Source organism: Heterodontus francisci, chromosome X, assembly GCF_036365525.1.
Source record: "Heterodontus francisci isolate sHetFra1 chromosome X, sHetFra1.hap1, whole genome shotgun sequence".
Lineage (NCBI taxonomy): Eukaryota > Metazoa > Chordata > Chondrichthyes > Heterodontiformes > Heterodontidae > Heterodontus > Heterodontus francisci.
The window spans coordinates 15,533,205-15,554,711 of NC_090421.1; the positions used below are offsets into that span (position 1 = coordinate 15,533,205).

The 21,507-nt window shown below is 49.5% G+C and overlaps 2 protein-coding genes across 2 annotated transcripts in view; one reads left to right on the forward strand and one right to left on the reverse strand.

Annotated features, from left to right (window-relative positions):
• Window positions 1-6,491, forward strand: part of LOC137358731 (tumor necrosis factor receptor superfamily member 5-like) — a 69,482-nt gene extending 62,991 nt beyond the window's left edge. Inside the window, exon 9 of the mRNA XM_068025004.1 lies at window positions 4,545-6,491. Within this exon, the coding sequence (XP_067881105.1) occupies window positions 4,545-4,621 (77 nt within the window). The 3' untranslated portion in view covers window positions 4,622-6,491. The remainder of the gene's footprint in view (window positions 1-4,544) is intronic.
• Window positions 6,409-10,720, reverse strand: LOC137358732 (pyrin-like). Its single transcript, XM_068025005.1, has 3 exons — window positions 10,195-10,720; window positions 7,728-7,814; window positions 6,409-6,790 (listed from the first exon to the last, which is right to left on the reverse strand). Exons 1-3 carry the CDS (start codon window positions 10,469-10,471, stop codon window positions 6,501-6,503), a joined length of 654 nt encoding a protein of 217 aa, XP_067881106.1. The 5' UTR covers window positions 10,472-10,720; the 3' UTR covers window positions 6,409-6,500.
• Between the last annotated feature and the right edge of the window lie 10,787 nt (window positions 10,721-21,507).

Here is a 21,507-nt window from a genome sequence, read left to right on the forward strand (position 1 = left end):
CAGTGGGTTATCACACTGTCCTTTCACACTCTGGGACTGGGTGGTACAGTGGGTTATCACACTGTCCTTTCACACTCTGGGACTGGATGGTACAGTGGGTTATCACACTGTCCTTTCACATTCTGGGACTGGGTGGTACAGTGGGTGATTACACTGTCCTTTCACACTCTGGGACTGGGTGGTACAGTGGGTGATCACACTGTCCTTTCACACTCTGGGACTGGATGGTACAGTGGGTTATCACACTGTCCTTTCACACTCTGGGACTGGGTGGTACAGTGAGTTATCACTGTCCTTTCACACTCTGGGACTGGGTGGTACAGTGGGTTATCACACTGTCCTTTCACACTCTGGTACTGGGTTGTGCAGCGGGTTATCACACTGTCCTTTCACACTCTGGTACTGGGTTGTGCAGTGGGTGATCACACTGTCCTTTCACATTCTGGGACTGGATGGTACAGTGGGTTATCACACTGTCCTTTCACACTCTGGGACTGAGTGGTACAGTGGGTGATCACACTGTCCTTTCACGCTCTGGGACTGGGTGGTCCAGTGGGTTATCACACTGTCCTTTCACATTCTGGGACTGGGTGGTACAGTGGGTGATCACACTGTCCTTTCACACTCTGGGACTGGGTGGTACAGTGGGTGATCACACTGTCCTTTCACACTCGGACTGGGTGGTACAGTGGGTGATCACACTGTCCTTTCACACTCGGACTGGGTGGTACAGTGTGTTATCACACTGTCCTTTCACATTCTGGGACTGGGTGGTACAGTGGGTGATTGCACTGTCCTTTCCCACTCTGGGACTGGGTGGTACAGTGGGTGATCACACTGTCCTTTCACACTCTGGGACTGGGTGGTAAAGTGGGTTATCACACTGTCCTTTCACACTCTGGGACTGGGTGGTACAGTGTGTTATCACACTGTCCTTTCACACTCTGGGACTGGGTGGTACAGTGGGTTATCACACTGTCCTTGCACATTCTGGGACTGGGTGGTACAGTGGGTGATCACACTGTCCTTTCACACTTTGGGACTGGGTGGTACAGTGGGTTATCACACTGTCCTTTCACACTCTGGGACTGGGTGGTACAGTGTGTTTTCACACTGTCCTTTCACATTCTGGGACTGGGTGGTACAGTGGGTGATCACACTGTCCTTTCACACTCTGGGACTGGGTGGTCCAGTGAGTGATCACACTGTCCTTTCACACTCTGGGACTGGGTGGTACAGTGGGTGATCACACTGTCCTTTCACACTCTGGGACTGGGTGGTACAGTGAATTTCACACTGTCCTTTCACACTCTGGGACTGGGTGGTACAGTGGGTGATTGCACTGTCCTTTCCCACTCTGGGACTGGGTGGTACAGTGGGTTATCACACTGTCCTTTCACTCTCTGGGACTGGGTGGTACAGTGGGTGATCACACTGTACTTTCACACTCTGGGACTGGGTGGTACAGTGGGTGATTGCACTGTCCTTTCCCACTCTGGGACTGGGTGGTACAGTGGGTGATCACACTGTCCTTTCACCTTCTGGGACTGGGTGGTACAGTGGGTGATCACACTGTCCTTTCACCTTCTGGGACTGGGTGGTACAGTGGGTTATCACACTGTCCTTTCACATTCTGGGACTGGGTGGTACAGTGGGTGATCACACTGTCCTTTCCCACTCTGGCACTGGGTGGTACAGTGGGTGATCACACTGTCCTTTCACATTCTGGGTCTGGGTGGTACAGTGGGTGATCACACTGTCCTTTCACACTCTGGGACTGGGTAGTACAGTGGGTGATCACACTGTCCTTTCACACTCTGGGACTGGGTGGTACAGTGGGTTATCACACTGTCCTTTCACATTCTGGGACAGGGTGGTACAGTGGGTGATCACACTGTCCTTTCACTCTCTGGGACTGGGTGGTACAGTGGATGATCACACTGTCCTTTCACACTCTGGGACTGGGTGGTACAGTGGGTTATCACACTGTCCTTTCACATTCTGGGACTGGGTGGTACAGTGGGTGATCACACTGTCCTTTCACATTCTGGGACTGGGTGGTACAGTGGGTGATTGCACTGTCCTTTCCCACTCTGGGACTGGGTGGTACAGTGGGTGATCACACTGTCCTTTCACGCTCTGGGACTGGGTGGTACAGTGGGTTATCACACTGTCCTTTCACACTCTGGGACTGGGTGGTACAGTGTGTTATCAGACTGTCCTTTCACACTCTGGGACTGGGTGGTACAGTGTGTTATCAGACTGTCCTTTCACATTCTGGGACTGGGTGGTACAGTGGGTTATCACACTGTCCTTTCACACTCTGGGACTGGGTGGTACAGTGGGTGATCACACTGTCCTTTCACACGCTGGGACTGGGTGGTACAGTGGGTGATTACACTGTCCTTTCACACTCTGGGACTGGGTGGTACAGTGGGTGATCACACTGTCCTTTCACACTCTGGGACTGGATGGTACAGTGGGTTATCACACTGTCCTTTCACACTCTGGGACTGGGTGGTACAGTGAGTGATCACACTGTCCTTTCACACGCTGGGACTGGGTGGTACAGTGGGTGATTACACTGTCCTTTCACACTCTGGGACTGGGTGGTACAGTGGGTGATCACACTGTCCTTTCACACTCTGGGACTGGGTGGTACAGTGGGTGATTACACTGTCCTTTCACACTCTGGGACTGGGTGGTACAGTGGGTGATCACACTGTCCTTTCACACTCTGGGACTGGATGGTACAGTGGGTTATCACACTGTCCTTTCACACTCTGGGACTGGGTGGTACAGTGGGTGATCACACTGTCCTTTCACACTCTGGGACTGGGTGGTACAGTGGGTTATCACACTGTCCTTTCACACGCTGGGACTGGGTGGTACAGTGGGTGATTACACTGTCCTTTCACACTCTGGGACTGGGTGGTACAGTGGGTGATCACACTGTCCTTTCACACTCTGGGACTGGATGGTACAGTGGGTTATCACACTGTCCTTTCACACTCTGGGACTGGGTGGTACAGTGGGTTATCACACTATCCTTTCACACTCTGGGACTGGATGGTACAGTGGGTTATCACACTGTCCTTTCACATTCTGGGACTGGGTGGTACAGTGGGTGATTACACTGTCCTTTCACACTCTGGGACTGGGTGGTACAGTGGGTGATCACACTGTCCTTTCACACTCTGGGACTGGATGGTACAGTGGGTTATCACACTGTCCTTTCACACTCTGGGACTGGGTGGTACAGTGAGTTATCACTGTCCTTTCACACTCTGGGACTGGGTGGTACAGTGGGTTATCACACTGTCCTTTCACACTCTGGTACTGGGTTGTGCAGCGGGTTATCACACTGTCCTTTCACACTCTGGTACTGGGTTGTGCAGTGGGTGATCACACTGTCCTTTCACATTCTGGGACTGGATGGTACAGTGGGTTATCACACTGTCCTTTCACACTCTGGGACTGAGTGGTACAGTGGGTGATCACACTGTCCTTTCACGCTCTGGGACTGGGTGGTCCAGTGGGTTATCACACTGTCCTTTCACATTCTGGGACTGGGTGGTACAGTGGGTGATCACACTGTCCTTTCACACTCTGGGACTGGGTGGTACAGTGGGTGATCACACTGTCCTTTCACACTCGGACTGGGTGGTACAGTGGGTGATCACACTGTCCTTTCACACTCGGACTGGGTGGTACAGTGTGTTATCACACTGTCCTTTCACATTCTGGGACTGGGTGGTACAGTGGGTGATTGCACTGTCCTTTCCCACTCTGGGACTGGGTGGTACAGTGGGTGATCACACTGTCCTTTCACACTCTGGGACTGGGTGGTAAAGTGGGTTATCACACTGTCCTTTCACACTCTGGGACTGGGTGGTACAGTGTGTTATCACACTGTCCTTTCACACTCTGGGACTGGGTGGTACAGTGGGTTATCACACTGTCCTTGCACATTCTGGGACTGGGTGGTACAGTGGGTGATCACACTGTCCTTTCACACTTTGGGACTGGGTGGTACAGTGGGTTATCACACTGTCCTTTCACACTCTGGGACTGGGTGGTACAGTGTGTTTTCACACTGTCCTTTCACATTCTGGGACTGGGTGGTACAGTGGGTGATCACACTGTCCTTTCACACTCTGGGACTGGGTGGTCCAGTGAGTGATCACACTGTCCTTTCACACTCTGGGACTGGGTGGTACAGTGGGTTATCACACTGTCCTTTCACTCTCTGGGACTGGGTGGTATAGTGGGTGATCACACTGTCCTTTCACTCTCTGGGACTGGGTGGTATAGTGGGTGATCACACTGTCCTTTCACACTCTGGGACTGGGTAATTTTTCAGTTCATTGGAGTGACGGGTAATATCGCGGTTCAAGAAGGCAGCTCACCACCATCTTCTCAAGGACAATTCGGGTACAATAAATGCTGGCCTAGCCAATGACGTCCACATCCCATGAATGAATTTTTAAAAAAACTATAGTTTGACAGAAGATTCTGAAATTGAACCTCTTGTATTTCTGCAGGAATGTGTGAGAAACAGCATGTGGATTTGGGAGAAGTCATCCAGATGAAGAGCTCCGTGGAAGTGATTGATTGGTGAACAAAATGGATGTTTCACTGCACTGAAATGCCTTTCTAACCCTCTACCTCTTCCACTAAGTGTCATCTCTTCCAGTCCAGACCGCTGTTGGTGCGTTTGAACTCTCAGAAGACCTGTTTTTTACCATTTTTATTTCTGTGATGAGAGTTCATTTCATGTCATTTGTTTACGTGTTTTAGAGCTTCAGGACATCCCTAAATATTCTACAGGCAGTGAAGTCCTTTTATGAAGGGATGTAGTATATCTGGCAATCCTTGAGGGACCATTTCCTTGTTGAAATGCACGAATGTAGCTGCTGCTGAACCCGAGGTGCAAATGGAAATGTCATGTTATAAGCAGCACAATGCTTCTGTTTCCCATAATAACCCATCGCTTCCAGCTCTGACACTGATTTTGGTGCAAGTGTGACCTATTCCTGCTCGTGTTTCTTATGCTCAGTGAGAACTGTATTCAGATGGTCCAAGATTGTATGCAAATGTGTGGTCATCCATATTGGACCTAAAAAGGATAGAACAGGGTACTTTCTAAATGGTGATAAGCTAGAAACAGTGGAGGTCCAGAGAGACTTTCAGATCCAGGTACACAGATCATTAACCTGTCATGAACAAGTGCAGAAAATAATTAGAGGCTAATGGAATGCTGACCTTTATAACTTGAGGACCAGAATGTGGGGATGTGGTAGGAATATGGGATTAGTGTAGGATTAGTATAGATGGGTGGTTGATGGTCTGCACCGACCCGGTGGGCTGAAGGGCCTGTTTCAGTGCTGTTTCTCTAAACAAGGGGGTAGAAGTCATGCTTCAGTTACACAAAGCCCTGATTAGACCACACCTGGAGTTACTGTGAGCAGATCTGGGCACCACACCTTAGGAAGGATATACTGGCCTTGGAGGGAGTGTAGTGTAGATTTACCAGAATGATACCTGGACTCCAAGGGTTAGGTTACAACTTGGGTTGTATTCTCTGGAATTTAGAAGGTTAAGGAGTGATTTGATTGAGGTTTTCAAGATATTAAGGGGAACAGATAGGGTAGATAGGGAGAAACCTTTTTCCCCTAGATGGGGAGTCTAGGACTAGGGGGCATGGTCTAAAAATTAGAGCCAGACCTTTCAGGAGGGAAATTAGGAACCACTTCTACGCACTGTCATGAAAACCACACCTGCCAAAATGAGACATATTAATGTTGTCATATGGAACATTAATTTTAAACTGTTACTGAACTGAAAAAGCTCTTGGTTTAAAAGGACAGTGGCTGGAAACATGACTGCTCATTTTGCATTCTAAAAGACAGTTGGAAAAAAAAGGGACAATGGGAACTGCTCACTGATTCAATTAACAGAGATTGGTCTGGGCAACATTTTCTTTGTTTAAATGGAAGAAAACCTGTCTGGTTGATTTCTTTGCCATTACAGTTAGAGAGCAATGAACAAGGATTCACTGAGGGGAAGCTAAAAAAAAAACATGGTGTTTCAAAAATTAAACCCTGTTATGGCCAAACCAGGCAAAGGCTGAGAGGGGAGCCCTAGACCCATTTCACATGGAATCTTTACAGCTTTAATAGACTGACGATTAATCATTGAGGAAAAGAAGGCTAGTCACTGATGGAAGGTGTCCACAATGTGTTCAACATATAGAAACTGCCCCACTTTGCAGAAACGTCTGACAGTCCTACATACTTAAGATATCATTAGGGAGTTACACCATTGCAGGTTTCATTTCAGCTATTCTTTTTAGATAAAGCAGCATCTACATCTTTAATGCAGAAAGATACCTGCATCAGTCACGGACAGATTTTATTTTCTCCTTTATAAAAAAAATTATGACTTTTAATTCACATTTTTAAATTGAAAAATAAAATATTCGCCCCCTTTGTCTTTGGTCAGTGATTTTCTTCGAGAAGACAATCAAACTGTTCAGAACTGATGGGGCATTCCCTTTCAGCAAGAATAGAGTGCAGTTTGAGAGCAGTCGCCTTCTCCCTTTCCCGGTTCTTCCAGTGTTTGAGCATCTCAAAGATTTGCATGACTATGTGCGGGTGCTGTGATTCACACTGCTCGATTTCCCAGCTTTGCAGGTCCAGGAACTGGATTCCAATTTGCTTCCAATTCTGTCCCATATTGTTGGCCAATTGCATCAGTTTTTTGTCTGTCAGTGTCTTTGGTTCCACATCTGGAAACAATGAGATACAATATCAGAATAAAACACTGGCTTATGGCTTTCTTGATGAATCCAAGTGCATGACTGTATTACCTAGTGTGGTACTATGTGTCTTTGGTTTGGTCGACAGTCTGCACAGGAGTTGGAAGATCTCAGCTAAGGTGAGCGGCAGTGAGAGAAACAGAAAAATCAAACAATCCCCACGACTGATCATCATCCAGTGACTCCTGCTGGAAAGTCCATATATGTGCAGGGTGGGATTGGTCTCCGTCTCGATGCTCGCCGCAGTTGAATATTCCGCTTACAGTCAGGCTGGACTTTCTTTGAAGCTGGGGGTGGGGGGAGGGGGAAGTGGGTGGAGTGGGATTTCCACTCAGTGCGTCCACCCTGACCCATTTTCCTGGTCATTAGTTATGCAGGGCAGGCTCCCAGTGGGATTCCTGCCACACAATGGGAGATTCCCACTGCTATCCATGATCATGTGGCAGTCCTGCAATGTCAGAAGGGGAGCAGCCATGTTTGAAGGGGGAGGGGGGGGGGTGGTGGTTTGGTGACGAGATCCTGAGGAGAGGGTGAGGTACCAGGCCTTCAGCAGGATTCCCCCACTGCACCAGGGTCTACCACTACCCCTCTCTCTGGGGTTCCTGTGAGGCAGGGAAATGGATTAGGTTCCTTGACAGTGGATTGACCAGTCAATATGCCACTGGAACAGGTGCAGGGAGGGGGGAAGAATTATGATTAACCCCAGGACCAGTTTTGCCTTATAGTTCTGTAGATTTATTGCAAGGTGCAGCATTTTGTATAGGAGGAAGTTAAGATGGAGACAATAGTTGAGAACTGTTTGATTATGTGCAAGGCCATCGTGACCCCTCTAACTTGGATGTCCTGTTTGAAATATTCCATCGAAGATCTTAATTTTAAAAGAATATTTAAGCATGATTCTACGTACTCTTTTTCTGTGATGTGGACATCTCCCTTTCCAAAGGATCAGATACAGATACAGAATGGTCCTCAGGTCTCTCCCTCTTTTGCTGTGCTAAGTAAAGGAACAAGGTGTTAGAACTAGTCAAGTCCAAAGCCAGTACGAGTGAATACCCAACAGTGACTGATATCTGCCTCCAGCTTGGGAGTCCCCTGAACCTAACACTAGGTATTGACAGGTTCTAAATTGATGCTCTTAACAACAACCCTTTGAAAACTTCAGCAGGTTCATCAGGGACAGTTCACGTCCTCATCCATATCCACATATTTTTGGATTCTCGGAATCAAGGGATATGGGGATAGTGCAGGAAGATGATTTGATTTAGTGATTTGATCAAAGTTTTCAAGATATTAAGGGGAACAGATAGGATATATAGGGAGAAACAATTTCTACGTGTTGGGGAGTCTCAGACTAGGGGGCATAAGTCAAAAAATGAGAGCCAGACTTTTCAGGAGTGAAATGAACAAAAATTTCTACACACAAAGCGTGGTAGAAGTTTGGAACTCTCTTCTGCAAATGGCAGTTGATGCTAGATCAATTGTTAATTTTAAATCTGTGATTGATAGATTTTAGTTAACCAAAGGGATATGGGAAAAAGGTGGACATATGGAGTTAGGTCACAGATCAGCCATGATCTTACTGAATTGTAGAATAGGCTCAAAGGGCAGAATGGCCTCCTCCTGTTCCTATGTTGTAGTATATTTCAACCAGTGCTTCAAAATCTGTATATCATAGTATGGAAACTGCTGAATGACACACTACTCTGAGAGCCAAAATGTCTAATAGGAATAATTAGGGCCAGAGATGCCAGGAGCAGTGTGGTATCATCTGAGGTGTGCAGGGTCAGCCCAGTGTCATCTCCCTACAATGACCCCACTCAGGGCAAAGTTATTACCAGATTAGAAGTAGGTGCCTATGCCAATAGAATGGGCAGAATATCAGGGTGGCACTTTGCCACTCAGAAGAAAGAAGATCCAGGTCGGTCTGGTTAAAGATACCAAGGGGTTTCCACGTTAGGGTTTGTTATTTCCTCACTGGTGGTCCCATTATAGTAACAGCAATCGGACCCCCTGGGGTTGATTGCCACTTGCTCTCTTCATTGAGCTCACAATTAGCTCAGTATAGCACCAACGCATGCCTTCTGCGGCTGGGCACAATGCTGGCTTATCACCCGACTTTCAGGGAAAGTGCAGGGACTCCTCAAACATGTCAGGATTAAGGTTCCAGGGGTACAAGAAGCACATGTCCCCCCACATCAGATGGTGACAGTCAAGGACAATAGCGTGGCAGAGACAGATTCCACCCAATGCTAGATCCTCTGCTGTTCCAACACAGAATCTGTCCAATGAAAAGGTGGACTTTCTGGGCTAAGAACAGTTACTATTTATATCTCCATGCAAAAGGTACAAATCGTGCACAGGCTTCAGGTATTTCATTGGTAGCAATAGAGGGTATACAGTGGGGGATGGGAAGAAGTATACGGTGTATAAAAGTAAACAGTACCTGCTGATGCGCAGAGTGGTTGCAAATGGAACAGAGTGTAAAAGTTGGGAATTTGGTGCAGAGAGGGAAGGAGGTGCTGCTTTTTGCCTCCAATACTTACAGTGGTTCATGTTACAGGTAAATCTTTACTTTAATCTACCTATAACTTCAACTAGATCAAATAATTAGTTAGAAGACTAAAAACTATAAGCTAAGCTGATCAAGTACATAGGCTAATTGCATTAATAAAACAAGGTTAATTCAGGATGCCAGGGCAGGTGGTGTGTCATAACTGCAGCAGGTAGAAGTTTGCGAACAGCATTGAGACCCAGGGAGACCATTTCTGTGGTCAGTGTCTCAAGGAACCTCCACTCAGAGTTGTTGAGCTGGAGTCTGATGTGCAGATGGCGTGGGCATCAAGAAGGAGGAGAGTTACCTGGCCACTTTGATCCAGGTGGTAGTCACACTCCTTAGATTAGGAAGGGGTACAGGTTTGGTGAGTGCTCAGGGAATCAAGGGATATGGGGATAAGGTGAGAAAGTGCAGTTGAAGTCAAGGAACCACCATGATCTTACTAAATGGCAGAGCAGGCTTGAGGGGCTGAATGGCCCACTCCTGCTCCTATTTCTTATGTCCTTATGATACACAGGGTGGGAAAGATACAGGTGATACATGGTGGGTTCAGTGGATACACAGAACATACACATTGCAGGGAAGGGTGGGTTATATGGTAGATGGACACCAGGAGGGTGGGATATACAGTAGGTACACAGTGATGGGGGGATTTATGGAGGATCCGGAGAGGTGGGGGCGGGGGGAGGTGTTAGTCTTTTATTCTGGGTCGCCCCCGGCCTATTTATTCAATTGAATGACTGACTTGTTCGGTGCAATTTCAGTCACTCTTGTCAATTTCCAGTCGCGCCCCTGTGTAATTGACACGCTGTGTTCTTACCTTGGGTCCTGCCCTCTGACTCTCTCGTGTCTCCAAACATCATCTCCACCAGATCGCGCCTGGGAATTTTCAGGAGGATCTTTCTGCTAATATCTGGAGCCTGCTCGGCATAATGTTCTTGAAGTAGAGTGGCCAATTGCACAGGAGATTTGCCCTGCAGCCGACCCCTGGGTATCGATTTAAATTCTGTGTCGTCCGTAAGATAGAATTTGAACCGTTCAATGTCTTCTTCGCTCAGTTCATCAAGGACTTTGAGTAGAAACTTTGCTGTTGCCATGATGATTCTTTTTTATTCAATGAAATCCAACCCCGTCTCTTCGTAACATCCCGAGACTGAGGAACAGGTCAACTCTCTTTAGACACACTTCCGATGATACAGTCCTCAAAACGCACCAATTCACAGGGAAGCTGCTTTACCGATCCAAGTTAAAACTACAGCAGCTCAGAGCTGAAAACAACAGCAGATTACTTTCGCTTTCCTTCTGACCGCTACACATTGAAGTTGCATACGGAGCTCGGCTTTTTTTTGGGGTGCAGCGATCCACACAGCGAGAGAGCGAGCGCGCTCTTTTTGTCATAAGTCCACGCCCAGGTTGCAATTCGAGCTTCACCAGAGCTTGGGATTCATCTGAGGCCGGGACTGAATTCTGCCTCCCCCAGGTTCTCAGAACAAGTGCTATCTGATTCAAATGACGATGATACTGGGCAAATTTAGGATAAGATCTCTAGTCTGGATGGATTGCATACTAACAGAAGCTGGGGAGGAGGCACTATTACACACTTTAGAAATGATGTGAGGGTCCTTGAGATGGTGCAGAGGAGATTTACCAGAATGGTTCCAGGGATCAGGGATTTTAGCTGCAAGGTTAGGTTGGAGAAGCTGGGGTTGTTCTTCTTGGAGCAAAGGAGATTGAGAGGAGATTTGATAGAGGTGTACAAGATTATGATAGGTTTAGATAAGGTAAACAAAGAAAAGCTATTCCCATTAGCTGATGGTACAAGGACTAGGGGATACAGATTGCTGGTTTTGGGCAAGAGATGCAGGGGGGGATGTGAGGAAGAACTTTTTTTACACAGCGAGTGGTAATGACCTGGAACTCGCTGCCTATGAGGGTGGTGGAAGTGGAGACGATGAATGATTTCAAAAGGAAATTGGATGGGCACTTGAGGGAAATAAACTTACTGGGCTACGGGGATAGAGCGGGGGGAGTGGGACTGATTGGATTGCTCTGCAGAGAGCTGGCATAGACTCAATGGGCCAAATCGCCACCTTCTGTGCCATGTCAACTCTATGAAAACTCAATAGAAATAAGATAGTGCCAGAGGATGACTAATGTTATTCCTATAGGCAAAAGGAGATAAAAACAAATCCAAACAATGATGGACTAGTGAGCTTAACATTAGTGATAGGAAAGATTTTTCACACAAAGAATAGTGGGTATCTGGAATGAGCTGCCTGAGGAGGTGGTGGAGGCAGGAACAGTAGCGACATTTAAGAGGCATCTGGACAGGTACTTGAATGAGCAAGGCAGAGAGGGATATGGAATTAATGCAGGCAGGTGGGATTAGTATAGATAGGCATTATGGTCGGCATGGACGCAGTGGGCCGAAGGGAAAACATCTAGAAACTGAAACTATAACAGTAGTCAGCACAGATTTCAAAAGGGAAGGTCATACTTAACCAACCTTATTTAATTCTTTTAAGTAGTAACAGAGTAGACAAGGGTAATGTAGTAGATATAATATACATGGACTTTCAAAAAGCCTTTGATAAGGTCCTGCATAGTAAACTCATGACTAAAGTCAGAACATATGGAGTCAGGACAAGGAGCAGAATGGATAGCAAGCTGCCTACAAATTGGAGAGTAGGTGTTAAAGGTAGCTACTCAGAGTGGCAGAAGTTGGGAAGTGGTGTTCCACAAGGATCGATGCTGGAACCAATTTTGTCCACCATTTACAAAAATAATTTGGACTCAGGAATCAGAAGTGCAATTTCAAAATTTGCCGACAACATTAAATTGGGGGTTATAGTTAATACTGAGGAAGGCTGACATTCATAAACTGGCAGATTAGGCATGTCATTGTCAAGTTTGGTCAGAGGAATTTGGAGGCTACATACTTCTTGGAACATAACGCCTAAATGGGATGGAGGAGCAAAGGGATCTAGGGCTATAGGTTCACAAATCACTAAAAGTAAGGTGCTGTCTAAGGAGCCTTGGTGCGTTGCTGCAGTGCATCTTGTAGATGGTACACACTGCTGCCACTGTGCGTTGGTGGTGGAGGGAGTTTGTAGATGGGTGCCAATCAAGTGGGCTGCTTTGTCCTGGATGGTGTTGAGCTTCTTGAGTGTTGTTGGAGCTTCACCCATCCAGGCAAGTGGAGAGTATTCCATCCTGACGTGTGCCCTGTAGATGGTGGACAGGCTTTGGGGAGTCAGGAGGTGAGTCACTCGCTGCAGAATTCCCAGTCTCAGACCTGCTCTCGTAACCACAGTATTTATGTGCTGGTCCAATTCAGTTTCAGGTTAATGGTAACCTACAGGATGTTGCTGGTGGGGGTTTCGGTGATGGTAATACTGTTGAATGTCAAGGGAAGATGGTCATTGTCTGGCACTCGTGTGGCATGAATGTTACCTGCCGCTTATCAGCCCAAGCCTGGATGTTGTCCAGGTCTTGTTGCATAAGGACATGGGCTGCTTCAGTATCTGAGGAGTTAATTTGACATCAGAATATTCAGCATTCAGAGTTAGTTTTAAACATGATCAATCATGCATGTACAGTTTCTGAATTGCAAAGAAGAAATTCAACATTCCAAGGGTTACTGAAGGCCTCTTAACCAGATTGGTTTTTTTTAAAACTTGGGCACTTGTACAGAAAATTTTTGTTTTCAAAGAGAAAAGAACTAAAGAAAATTATAATTTTACTTTGGAACCACATCAAAACACCTCAATGTGCTTATTCCCCTGATGCTGCAGGAACAATTACTACCTTAACTCCACTCCTGAGTTCTGATGTCATAAATCACTGACATTTTTAAGAAATCACCTATCAGAAGCACCATGATGAAACAGCAGAGCCCAGTAAAAACCCTTAAGTGGGATACTGTGATGGTAGTGAGGCTGGCTCCATGCATGCAGATAGGATGTCATGGAAAGAAATGGCCAATAGACTTCATAAATCAGAAAAACACCGAAGCAACATAACTGATAATTCCTGCAAGTTTGTCACACGAACTTCCTCAAATTAAAAGCGAGAGCAGTCAGAACAGAACATTTTACATTTCAGATACCCAGTGTCAGCAAACAGTCCCAGGTCAGGTACAGCACGGTGTTGGCTGCACAGGTCCAGGTTGCGGGCCGTCGGGGGGTCCGTCCTCCCCGATTGCCTGCCCCTCTTCCGCGGTTACGTTCGCGCCCGGGTGTCCCTGGAAAAGGAGCATGCGGTGTCCGCTGGTACGCTTGAGGCCTTCCGTGACCGGTGGGCACCGCAGGGACTGGAGTGCATCGTCGACGCCGAGAATGGCATTTTAATTTGAGTTTTTTGTTTATTTATCTGGTTTTAATAAAGTTATTTTAAAAATATAAGTGTGTATATAAAGGGGGCCTGAGGAATAAAGGCCCCCTCGACATAAAAAATATATAAAGAAAAAAAAAAAAACCGGTGTTGGCTGCTGCCTAATTGGAACTACTGAGCGCACAACAAGGTGCAGCTGGGGAGAGGAGCTGTCACAGGAGAAGCAAGAGCTAGAGTTTTTCAATAACCTTTACTGCAAGAGACTTTGCAATCGGGCTATGTTTGGAGGCAGGTGAGATGTGCCTGAAGCTTTCTTTGTATTGGACTGTTTGGGCTGCCAATTCTGAAAGGATCTGTGCATTTTCACTAACCACACAGGTAAGCTCATTCCCCACCCCAATTGCCCAGCCTGGGTCAGCAGAAGCTGCCTGGCTAAGGTAAGAACAGAAGAAAGATAGTGCCTGGGCAGCTGTCAGCTGACTCGGGTGAAGATGCCTCCCCTAACTGGACGAACAAAAGACCAGAAGACAAGGAAGTTTTTCAGAGACTATTTGCTGTGCTCACCACAACACATCCCCCACCAGGATGGTTTGAGAGCTCTCCGCTTCTTCCTTGAACAGAGGCCCAACCAGTCCCCATCCACCACCACCCTCCTCCGCCTGGCTGAACTTGTTCTCACATTGAACAACTTCTCCTTCAACTCCACTCACTTCCTTCAAGTAAAAGGTGTTGCTATGGGTACCCACATGGGTCCTAGTTATGCCTGTCTTTTTGTGGGATATGTTGAACATTCCTTGTTCCAGTCCTACTCAGGCCCCCTCCCCCAACTCTTTTTCCGATATATTGATGACTGTATCGGTGCCATTTCCTGATCCCGCCCGGAACTGGAAAACTTTGCTTCCAATTTCCACCCTTCTCTCACCTTCACATGGTCCATCTCCGACACTTCCCTTCCTCGACTTCTCTGTCTCCATCTCTGGGGATAGGTTGTCTACTAATATCCATTATAAGCCCACCGACTCCCACAGCTACCTCGACTACACTTCTTGACACCCTGCCTCCTGTAAGGACTCCATTCCATTCTCCCAGTTTCTCCGTCTCCGATGTATCTGCTCTGATGATGCTACCTTCCATGACTGCGCTTCTGATATGTCTTCCTTTTTCCTCAACCGAGGATTCACCCCCACTGTGGTTGACGGGGCCCTCAACCGTGTGTCCGGCCCATTTCCCACATCTCTACCCCCAGCCCTTCCCCTCCCTCCCAGAACCGTGACAGGGGTCCCCTTGTCCTCACTTTCCACCCCACCAGCCTCCACATCCAAAAGGTCATCCTCTGCCATTTCTGCCACCTCCAGCGTGATGCCACTACCAAATGCATCTTCCCCTCCCTTCCCCTGTCAGCATTCCGAAGGGATTGTTCCCTCCGCGACACCCTGGTCCACTCCTCCATTATCCCCACCACTTCATCCCCTTCCCATGGCACCTTCCCCTGCAATCGCAGGAGGTGTAATACCTGCCCATTTACCTCCTCTCTCTTCACTATCCAAGGCCCCAAACACTCCTTTCAGGTGAAGCAGCGATTTACTTGTACTTCTTTCAATGTAGTATACTGTATTCGCTGCTCACAATGTGGTCTCCTCTACACTGGGGAGACCAAACACAGACTGGGTGCTTTGCGGAACACCTCCGCTCAGTCCGCAAGCAGGACCCTGAGCTTCCGGTTGCTTGCCATTTCAACACTCCCCCCTACTCACATCTCTGTCCTGGGATTGCTGCAGTGTTCCAGTGAACATCAACGCAAGCTCGAGGAACAGCATCTCATTTAACGATTAGGCACACTACAGCCTGCCGGACTGAACATTGAGTTCAATAATTTCACAGCATGACTGGCCCCCCTTTTTATTTTTAATTCTTTTTTCTTTATTTTTTATGTGTTTATTTTGTTTTAGTTTGTTCAGTTTGTTTCTACTGTGCCTACCCACTGTTTTTTTCATGTTTGTGCTTGTGGCTGTTCAGTTTTCAGTCCATTAACACCATATCTGTTCTCATGCTTTGTCTTTCAACACACCATTAACATATTGTTTGCCTTTGCTCTATGACCATCTGGTCAGCTATTCCGTGACCTTGTCCTATCAACACCTTCTCTTTTGTTATCTTTTACCCCACCCCCGCTTTACTTGCTTAAAACCTTTTACATTTCTAATATCTGCCAGTTCTGATGAAGGGTCACTGACCTGAAACGTTAACTCTGCTTCTCTCTCCACAGATGCTGCCAGACCTGCTGAGTATTTCCAGCATTTCTTGTTTGTGTCCCTCGAACACCTATGTGGCTGCAGCTTCAGTGACTGCCCATGTGAGCCCGTCACCCTTTAAAATTAATAACATCCAGCCATGGGGTGAAGAGCTATCCCCACCCTAACATGTCTACACAGGCCTGCGTAAAGGCAATGGCCGAGGTGGTTGGCCCCTCGGCCATTGTTGCAGCCTTGAAGATGTACGGGAAGGCTGTGTTATTCCTGAAGACCGAGTGGGCGGTGGCCCTGAGTAGAGGGATCACCTTGGGCAGGACTTAACTGCCAGTGGATCCTGTTGGGGGCCACTGCTCAGCATGTAATGTTATCCAACGTCTTTCCCTTTATTCCTGATGAGCTCCTCCTCCCCCACCTGCATCATCTGGGGGAGGTGAGGTCGGGGATCACCCCTGTCCCGCTCGGTCTTCGGGAACGCAGCCTCCAACATGTCTATTCCTTCCGCCGCCAGCTATTCATGCAGGTCTTGGTCTTGGAGGGCCACTTTACTGTGGAGTTCCAGGTGACGGCCTACCGTGTCTTCTGGATCTCAGACGGGGCACGGTGCCATGCCTGTAAGGGGGTGGGGCATGTTCGGAAGAATTGCCCCAACCTCCTGGCCGCCAACTCCACCTCGGTGGCCCAGGGTGAGGCTGTTCCACTCGCAGCTGCCAACGCAGCTGCAGGTCCGGAGGCGGTGGTTTTCAGGGCCTCTGGTAAAGATTGGGGGTGGGGGGGAGGCGTCCAAGTGGAAGGAAGGCACAGAAAAAGAATAAACATCGAGAGGCGCGTACTCTGGATACCGTGGCACAGCCTGAGCCTGAGTTCAGCCCAAGGCCTGATCCCGGGGAACCCACCTTCCCCAAGGCTGCACTCAGGACCAGGGTAACCGGGCAAAAGGAGGTTGTGGAGACGGAGGTCTCTGAGCCTCCACGTTCTAGCAGGAAAAAGAGGAGAAGGCACCCCTCCACAGAAGTGACACTGGGACCTGAGATACAGGACCCATCTATTAGAGGGGAGCTGTTTCCTGCCTCGGGTCTCCAGGTTCCCCCTGCCACCACCACCATCAAAGCCGTAAGGCCTGGGCAGGAGCTCCCTACCCCTCAGTATGGAGGGGAGGGGGAGGCCCCTGTACATGTGGCCCCCCCCTGAAGGAGCAAGTGGAGCCCTGTTGTGGTGGGGGAGCCTGGGGATGCTCCTGGATAAGTCTCCCCATCTGTCACTGGGTCGGGTGCCCTGAGTAGAGGGGAAGGCGAGGCCTCCCATCTAAAGCCCAGTCCTGACCAGGATGTACCCGACTCAGTTATGGTTGAAAATGCTGCCCCGCCTGTAGGCGCTGGCAGGGCGGGAGTTGGCCTCCTCTCTCCACCTCCGGTCTCGGCTTCGGCTGGATTTCCGGAGTCAGGAACTACTGTCTCTCCTGGGCCACTCACTGGCCTGGGGACAGAGGCGGAGGGGGGTCCTGAACTGCTGGCGCCCACAGGCTCCAGTTCCACAGAAGAACCCAGAGAGGACTCCTCCGCCATTGATCCTGGGGGTGAGATCATGACAGAGGCAGGATCAGCTGACGCGGCCGGGACGTCCACCCCACAGTGTTGTGGGTGTGTCGGCTGCTGGCGGTGATGACCCGGAGGAGGATGGGGATTCGGTGTGGGGCACATAGGACGGCCTTGAATCCATCGCCAGTGAGGCGGTGGAATCCCTCGTGCCTCCTACCGCGTCTCCTCTCATCCCCATTGCAGAACTCCGGACTTCCTTGCGTCTTGCAGGGGTTTCCGCAGCAAAGTTCAGCTGGCCCTCGGCTGGTTGTCGAGTTTGAGGCTCATCATCCGGTCCGTCTGAGCCGCCCTCAAGAAGGGGTCAAGGGTGAGGAAGTGAAACTGGTGGTAAGGTGCCGGTTTAATGTGTTCCTCAATGGGTTGCTGGGGGAGTGGAAGGTCAGGTGCACTTCTGCTCTCTCCTCACAGTGAGGTGTTGGTGACGGGTTTTAAGTACCTTTGACATGAAGATAACCATAACCAGCCTCAACATCAACAGCAGCAGAGGGGTCTCACTGCAGATTTCACAATCTCTCAGTCCTCAGGGAAGGGAGATACGCGGTGAGCTTTCTGCAGGAAACCCACACCGTTCCGGGAGACGAAGCCACCTGGCTCCTGGAGTGGCAGGGTGGGGTCTACATGAGTCACCTCACCCCTATTTCTAGTGGGGTGGCTATCCTGTTGGCCCCGACTTTTCAGCCTGAGATCTTGGGGGTCAAGGAGCTAGTGTCGGGCCGCTTGCTCCACCTCGCCGTTTGCCTGGGTAGTGTGCCGCTATACTTTGTGAACGTGTACGCGCTCAGGCCCGGCGCGTTGCAAGCGCGCTTCTTTGAAGAAGTGTCCGCTCTCTTGAGCTCCATCGATAGCAGCGAGTGCATCATCCTCGGGGGGTGGGTGGGGGGGTGATTTTAACTGTACCCTCGAGGTAAGGGATCACTCCAGTCCTCAGCATGGCCAAGCATCAATGAAGAAGTTGAGGGAACTGATCAGCTCCCTCGACCTGGTGGACGTCTGGCAGAATCTCCATCCCGACTCCAGCGCCTTCAACTGGAGGTCTGGAGGGGGAGGTTCCTGAATCGACCGCCTCTACTTTTCGCAGGCGTACGTCTCCCGCGTCTCGGCGGCCTCCATGCGGCTGGTGCCATGCTCGGACCACCACCTGGTGTGGGTGGAGTTCACTCCGCTCCGCACGCGGGCGGGGTCCGCGTACTGGCACTTTAACAACCGGCTGCAGGAGGACGAGCGATTCCGGGACTCGTTCCGTCGATTCTGGGCCGACTGGAGAAGGAAGTGGGGGGGGCTTCCCCTCCTTGAGGCTGTGGTGGGATGTGGGCAAGACTCACATCCGTGTCTTCTGTCAGGAGTACGCGAAGGGGTCAACCAAGAGCCGGGAAGCTGGGATTCGGTGCCTGGAGTGGGAGGTTCTCAACTTGGGAGTCCTGCCTCGGTCAGGCTGTCGCGGACCCGGTCCTGTGGCAGGTGAACAAAGAGAAGGAGGGCACGCTGAAGGACCTGCAGCTCGTAGGGTCCTGAGGCACGTACGTGAGGTCGTGGATCAAGATCCTGGAAGATTTGGACCACACCTCATCCTTCTTCTAGTCGCTGGAAAAATGGTGGTGGGTCCGTAAGCAGCTCGTTGAGCTACTGGCCGACGATGGATCCTCCATCATATATCCAGAGAGAATGGGCCTTTTGGTCCAGACCTATTACAGTGTGTTGTTCTCTCCGGATCCATCCAGCGAGGACGCATGCAGAGTTTTGTGGGAGGACCTGCCGAAGGTCAGCCTGGAGGGCACTGAAGGATTGGAGGCTCCACACGTTGGTGGAGCTGACTGGTGTCCTCCACCAGCTCTCGGGGGGCAAATCCCCGGGGCTGGGCATGCTGACCGTGGAGCTCCTCAGGGCGTTCTGGGACGTCCTGGGGGCGACTATGTGTGGGTCCTGGGGGAAAGCCTGGCAACTGGGGAGATGCCCCGCTTGTGGCACAGGGCAGTCATCGTCCTGTTGCCGAAGAGGGCCATTCTCCGCCTGCTTGAGAACTGGCAGCTGGTCTCCCTCCTCAGCACGGATTATAAGATCTTTGCCCAGGCTACGTCTACCTGCCTGGGTTCCGTGCTCGCTCACATGATCCACCCCGACCAGTTCTACACGGTCCCGGGCCGGTCCATCCAGGATGACATCCACCTGGTCCAGGATCTGATCCATCTTTCCCAGAGGACTGGTCTGTCGGTCAACCTTCTCTCCATCTATCAGGAGAAGGTGTTTGACAGGGTGGATCATGAATGTCTTTTTGGGACTCTGCATGACTGCCAGCAGACCCTTTTCTGCCGCGTCCTCGGCGAGGATCAATTGGGAGAAATGTTCCGGACTCCTGGTGGGTCAGTGGTAGGTGGACTCCCTGCCAGAGGTGTTAACACCTTTTGCGTGGAGCACCACGCACCTCCTCTATCTGGGAGTCCACCTTAGCCCCGCTGTGGAAGCCTGGCCGGCAAACTGGCAGGAATTGGAGGCGAAAGTTACCACTCGGCTGGGGTGCTGGACAGGAATTTTTTTTTTAATTATTCATTCGTGGGATGTGGGCGTCGCTGGCTATGCCAGCATTTATTGCCCATCCCTAATTGCCCTTGAGAAGGTGGTGGTGAGCTGCCTTCTTGAACCGCTGCAGTCCATGTGGGGTAGGTATACCCACAGTGCTGTTAGTAAGGGAGTTCCAGGATTTTGACCCAGTGACAGTGAAGGAACGGCGATATAGTTCCAAGTCAGGATAGTGTGTGACTTGGAGGGGAACTTGCAGGTGGTGGTGTTCCCATGTATTTGCTGCCCTTGTCCTTCTAGTTGGTAGAGGTCACGGGTTTGGAAGGTTATGTCGAAGGAGCCTTGGTGCATTGCTGCAGTGCGTCTTGTAGATGGTACACACTGCTGCCACTGTGTGTCGGTGGTAGAGGGAGTGAATGTTTGTGGATGGTGTGCCAATCAAGCGGGCTGCTTTGTCCTGGATGATGTTGAACTTCTTGAGTGTTGTTGGAGCTGCACCCATCCAGGCAAGTGGAGAATATTCCATCACACTCCTGACTTGTGCCTTGTAGATGGTGGACAGGCTTTGGGGAGTCAGGAGGTGAGTTACTCGCCACAGGATTCCTAGCCTCTGACCTGCTCTTGTAGCCACGGTATTTATATGGCGACTCTAGTTCAGTTTCTGGTCAATGATAGCCCCTAGGATGTTGATAGTGGGGGATTCAGCAATGGTAATGCCGTTGGATGTCAAGGGGTGATGGTTAGATTCTCTCTTGTTGGAGATGGTCATTGCCTGGCACTTGTGTGGCGCAAATGTTACTTGCTACTTATCAGCCCAAGCCTGGATATTGTCCAGGTCTTGCTGCATTTCTACACAGACTGCTTCAGTATTTGAGGAGTCGCGAATGGTGCTGAACATTGTGCAATCATCAGCGAACATCCCCACTTCTGACCTTATGAAGATTGAAGGAAGGTCATTGATGAAGCAGCTGAAGATGGTTGGGCCTAGGACACTACCCTGAGGAACTCCTGCAGTGATGTCCTGGAGCTCAGATGATTGACCTCCAACTACCACAGCCATCTTCCTTTGCACTAGGTATGACTAACTAGTGGAGAGTTTTCCCCCTGATTCCCATTGACTCCAGTTTTGCGAGGGCTCCTTGATGCCATACTCAGTCAAATGCTTGATGTCAAGGGCAGTCATTATCACCTCACCTCTTGAGTTCAGCTCTTTTGTCCATGTTTGAACCAAGGCTGTAATGAGGTCAGGAGCTGAGTGGCCCTGGCGGAACCCAAACTGAGCGCCACTGAGCAGGTTATTGCTAAGCAAGTGCTGCTTGATAGCACTGTTGATGACACTTTCCATCACTTTACTGATGATCGAGAGTAGACTGATGAGTGATAACTGGCCGGGTTAGACCTGTCCTGCTTTTTGTGTACAGGACATACCTGGGCAACTTT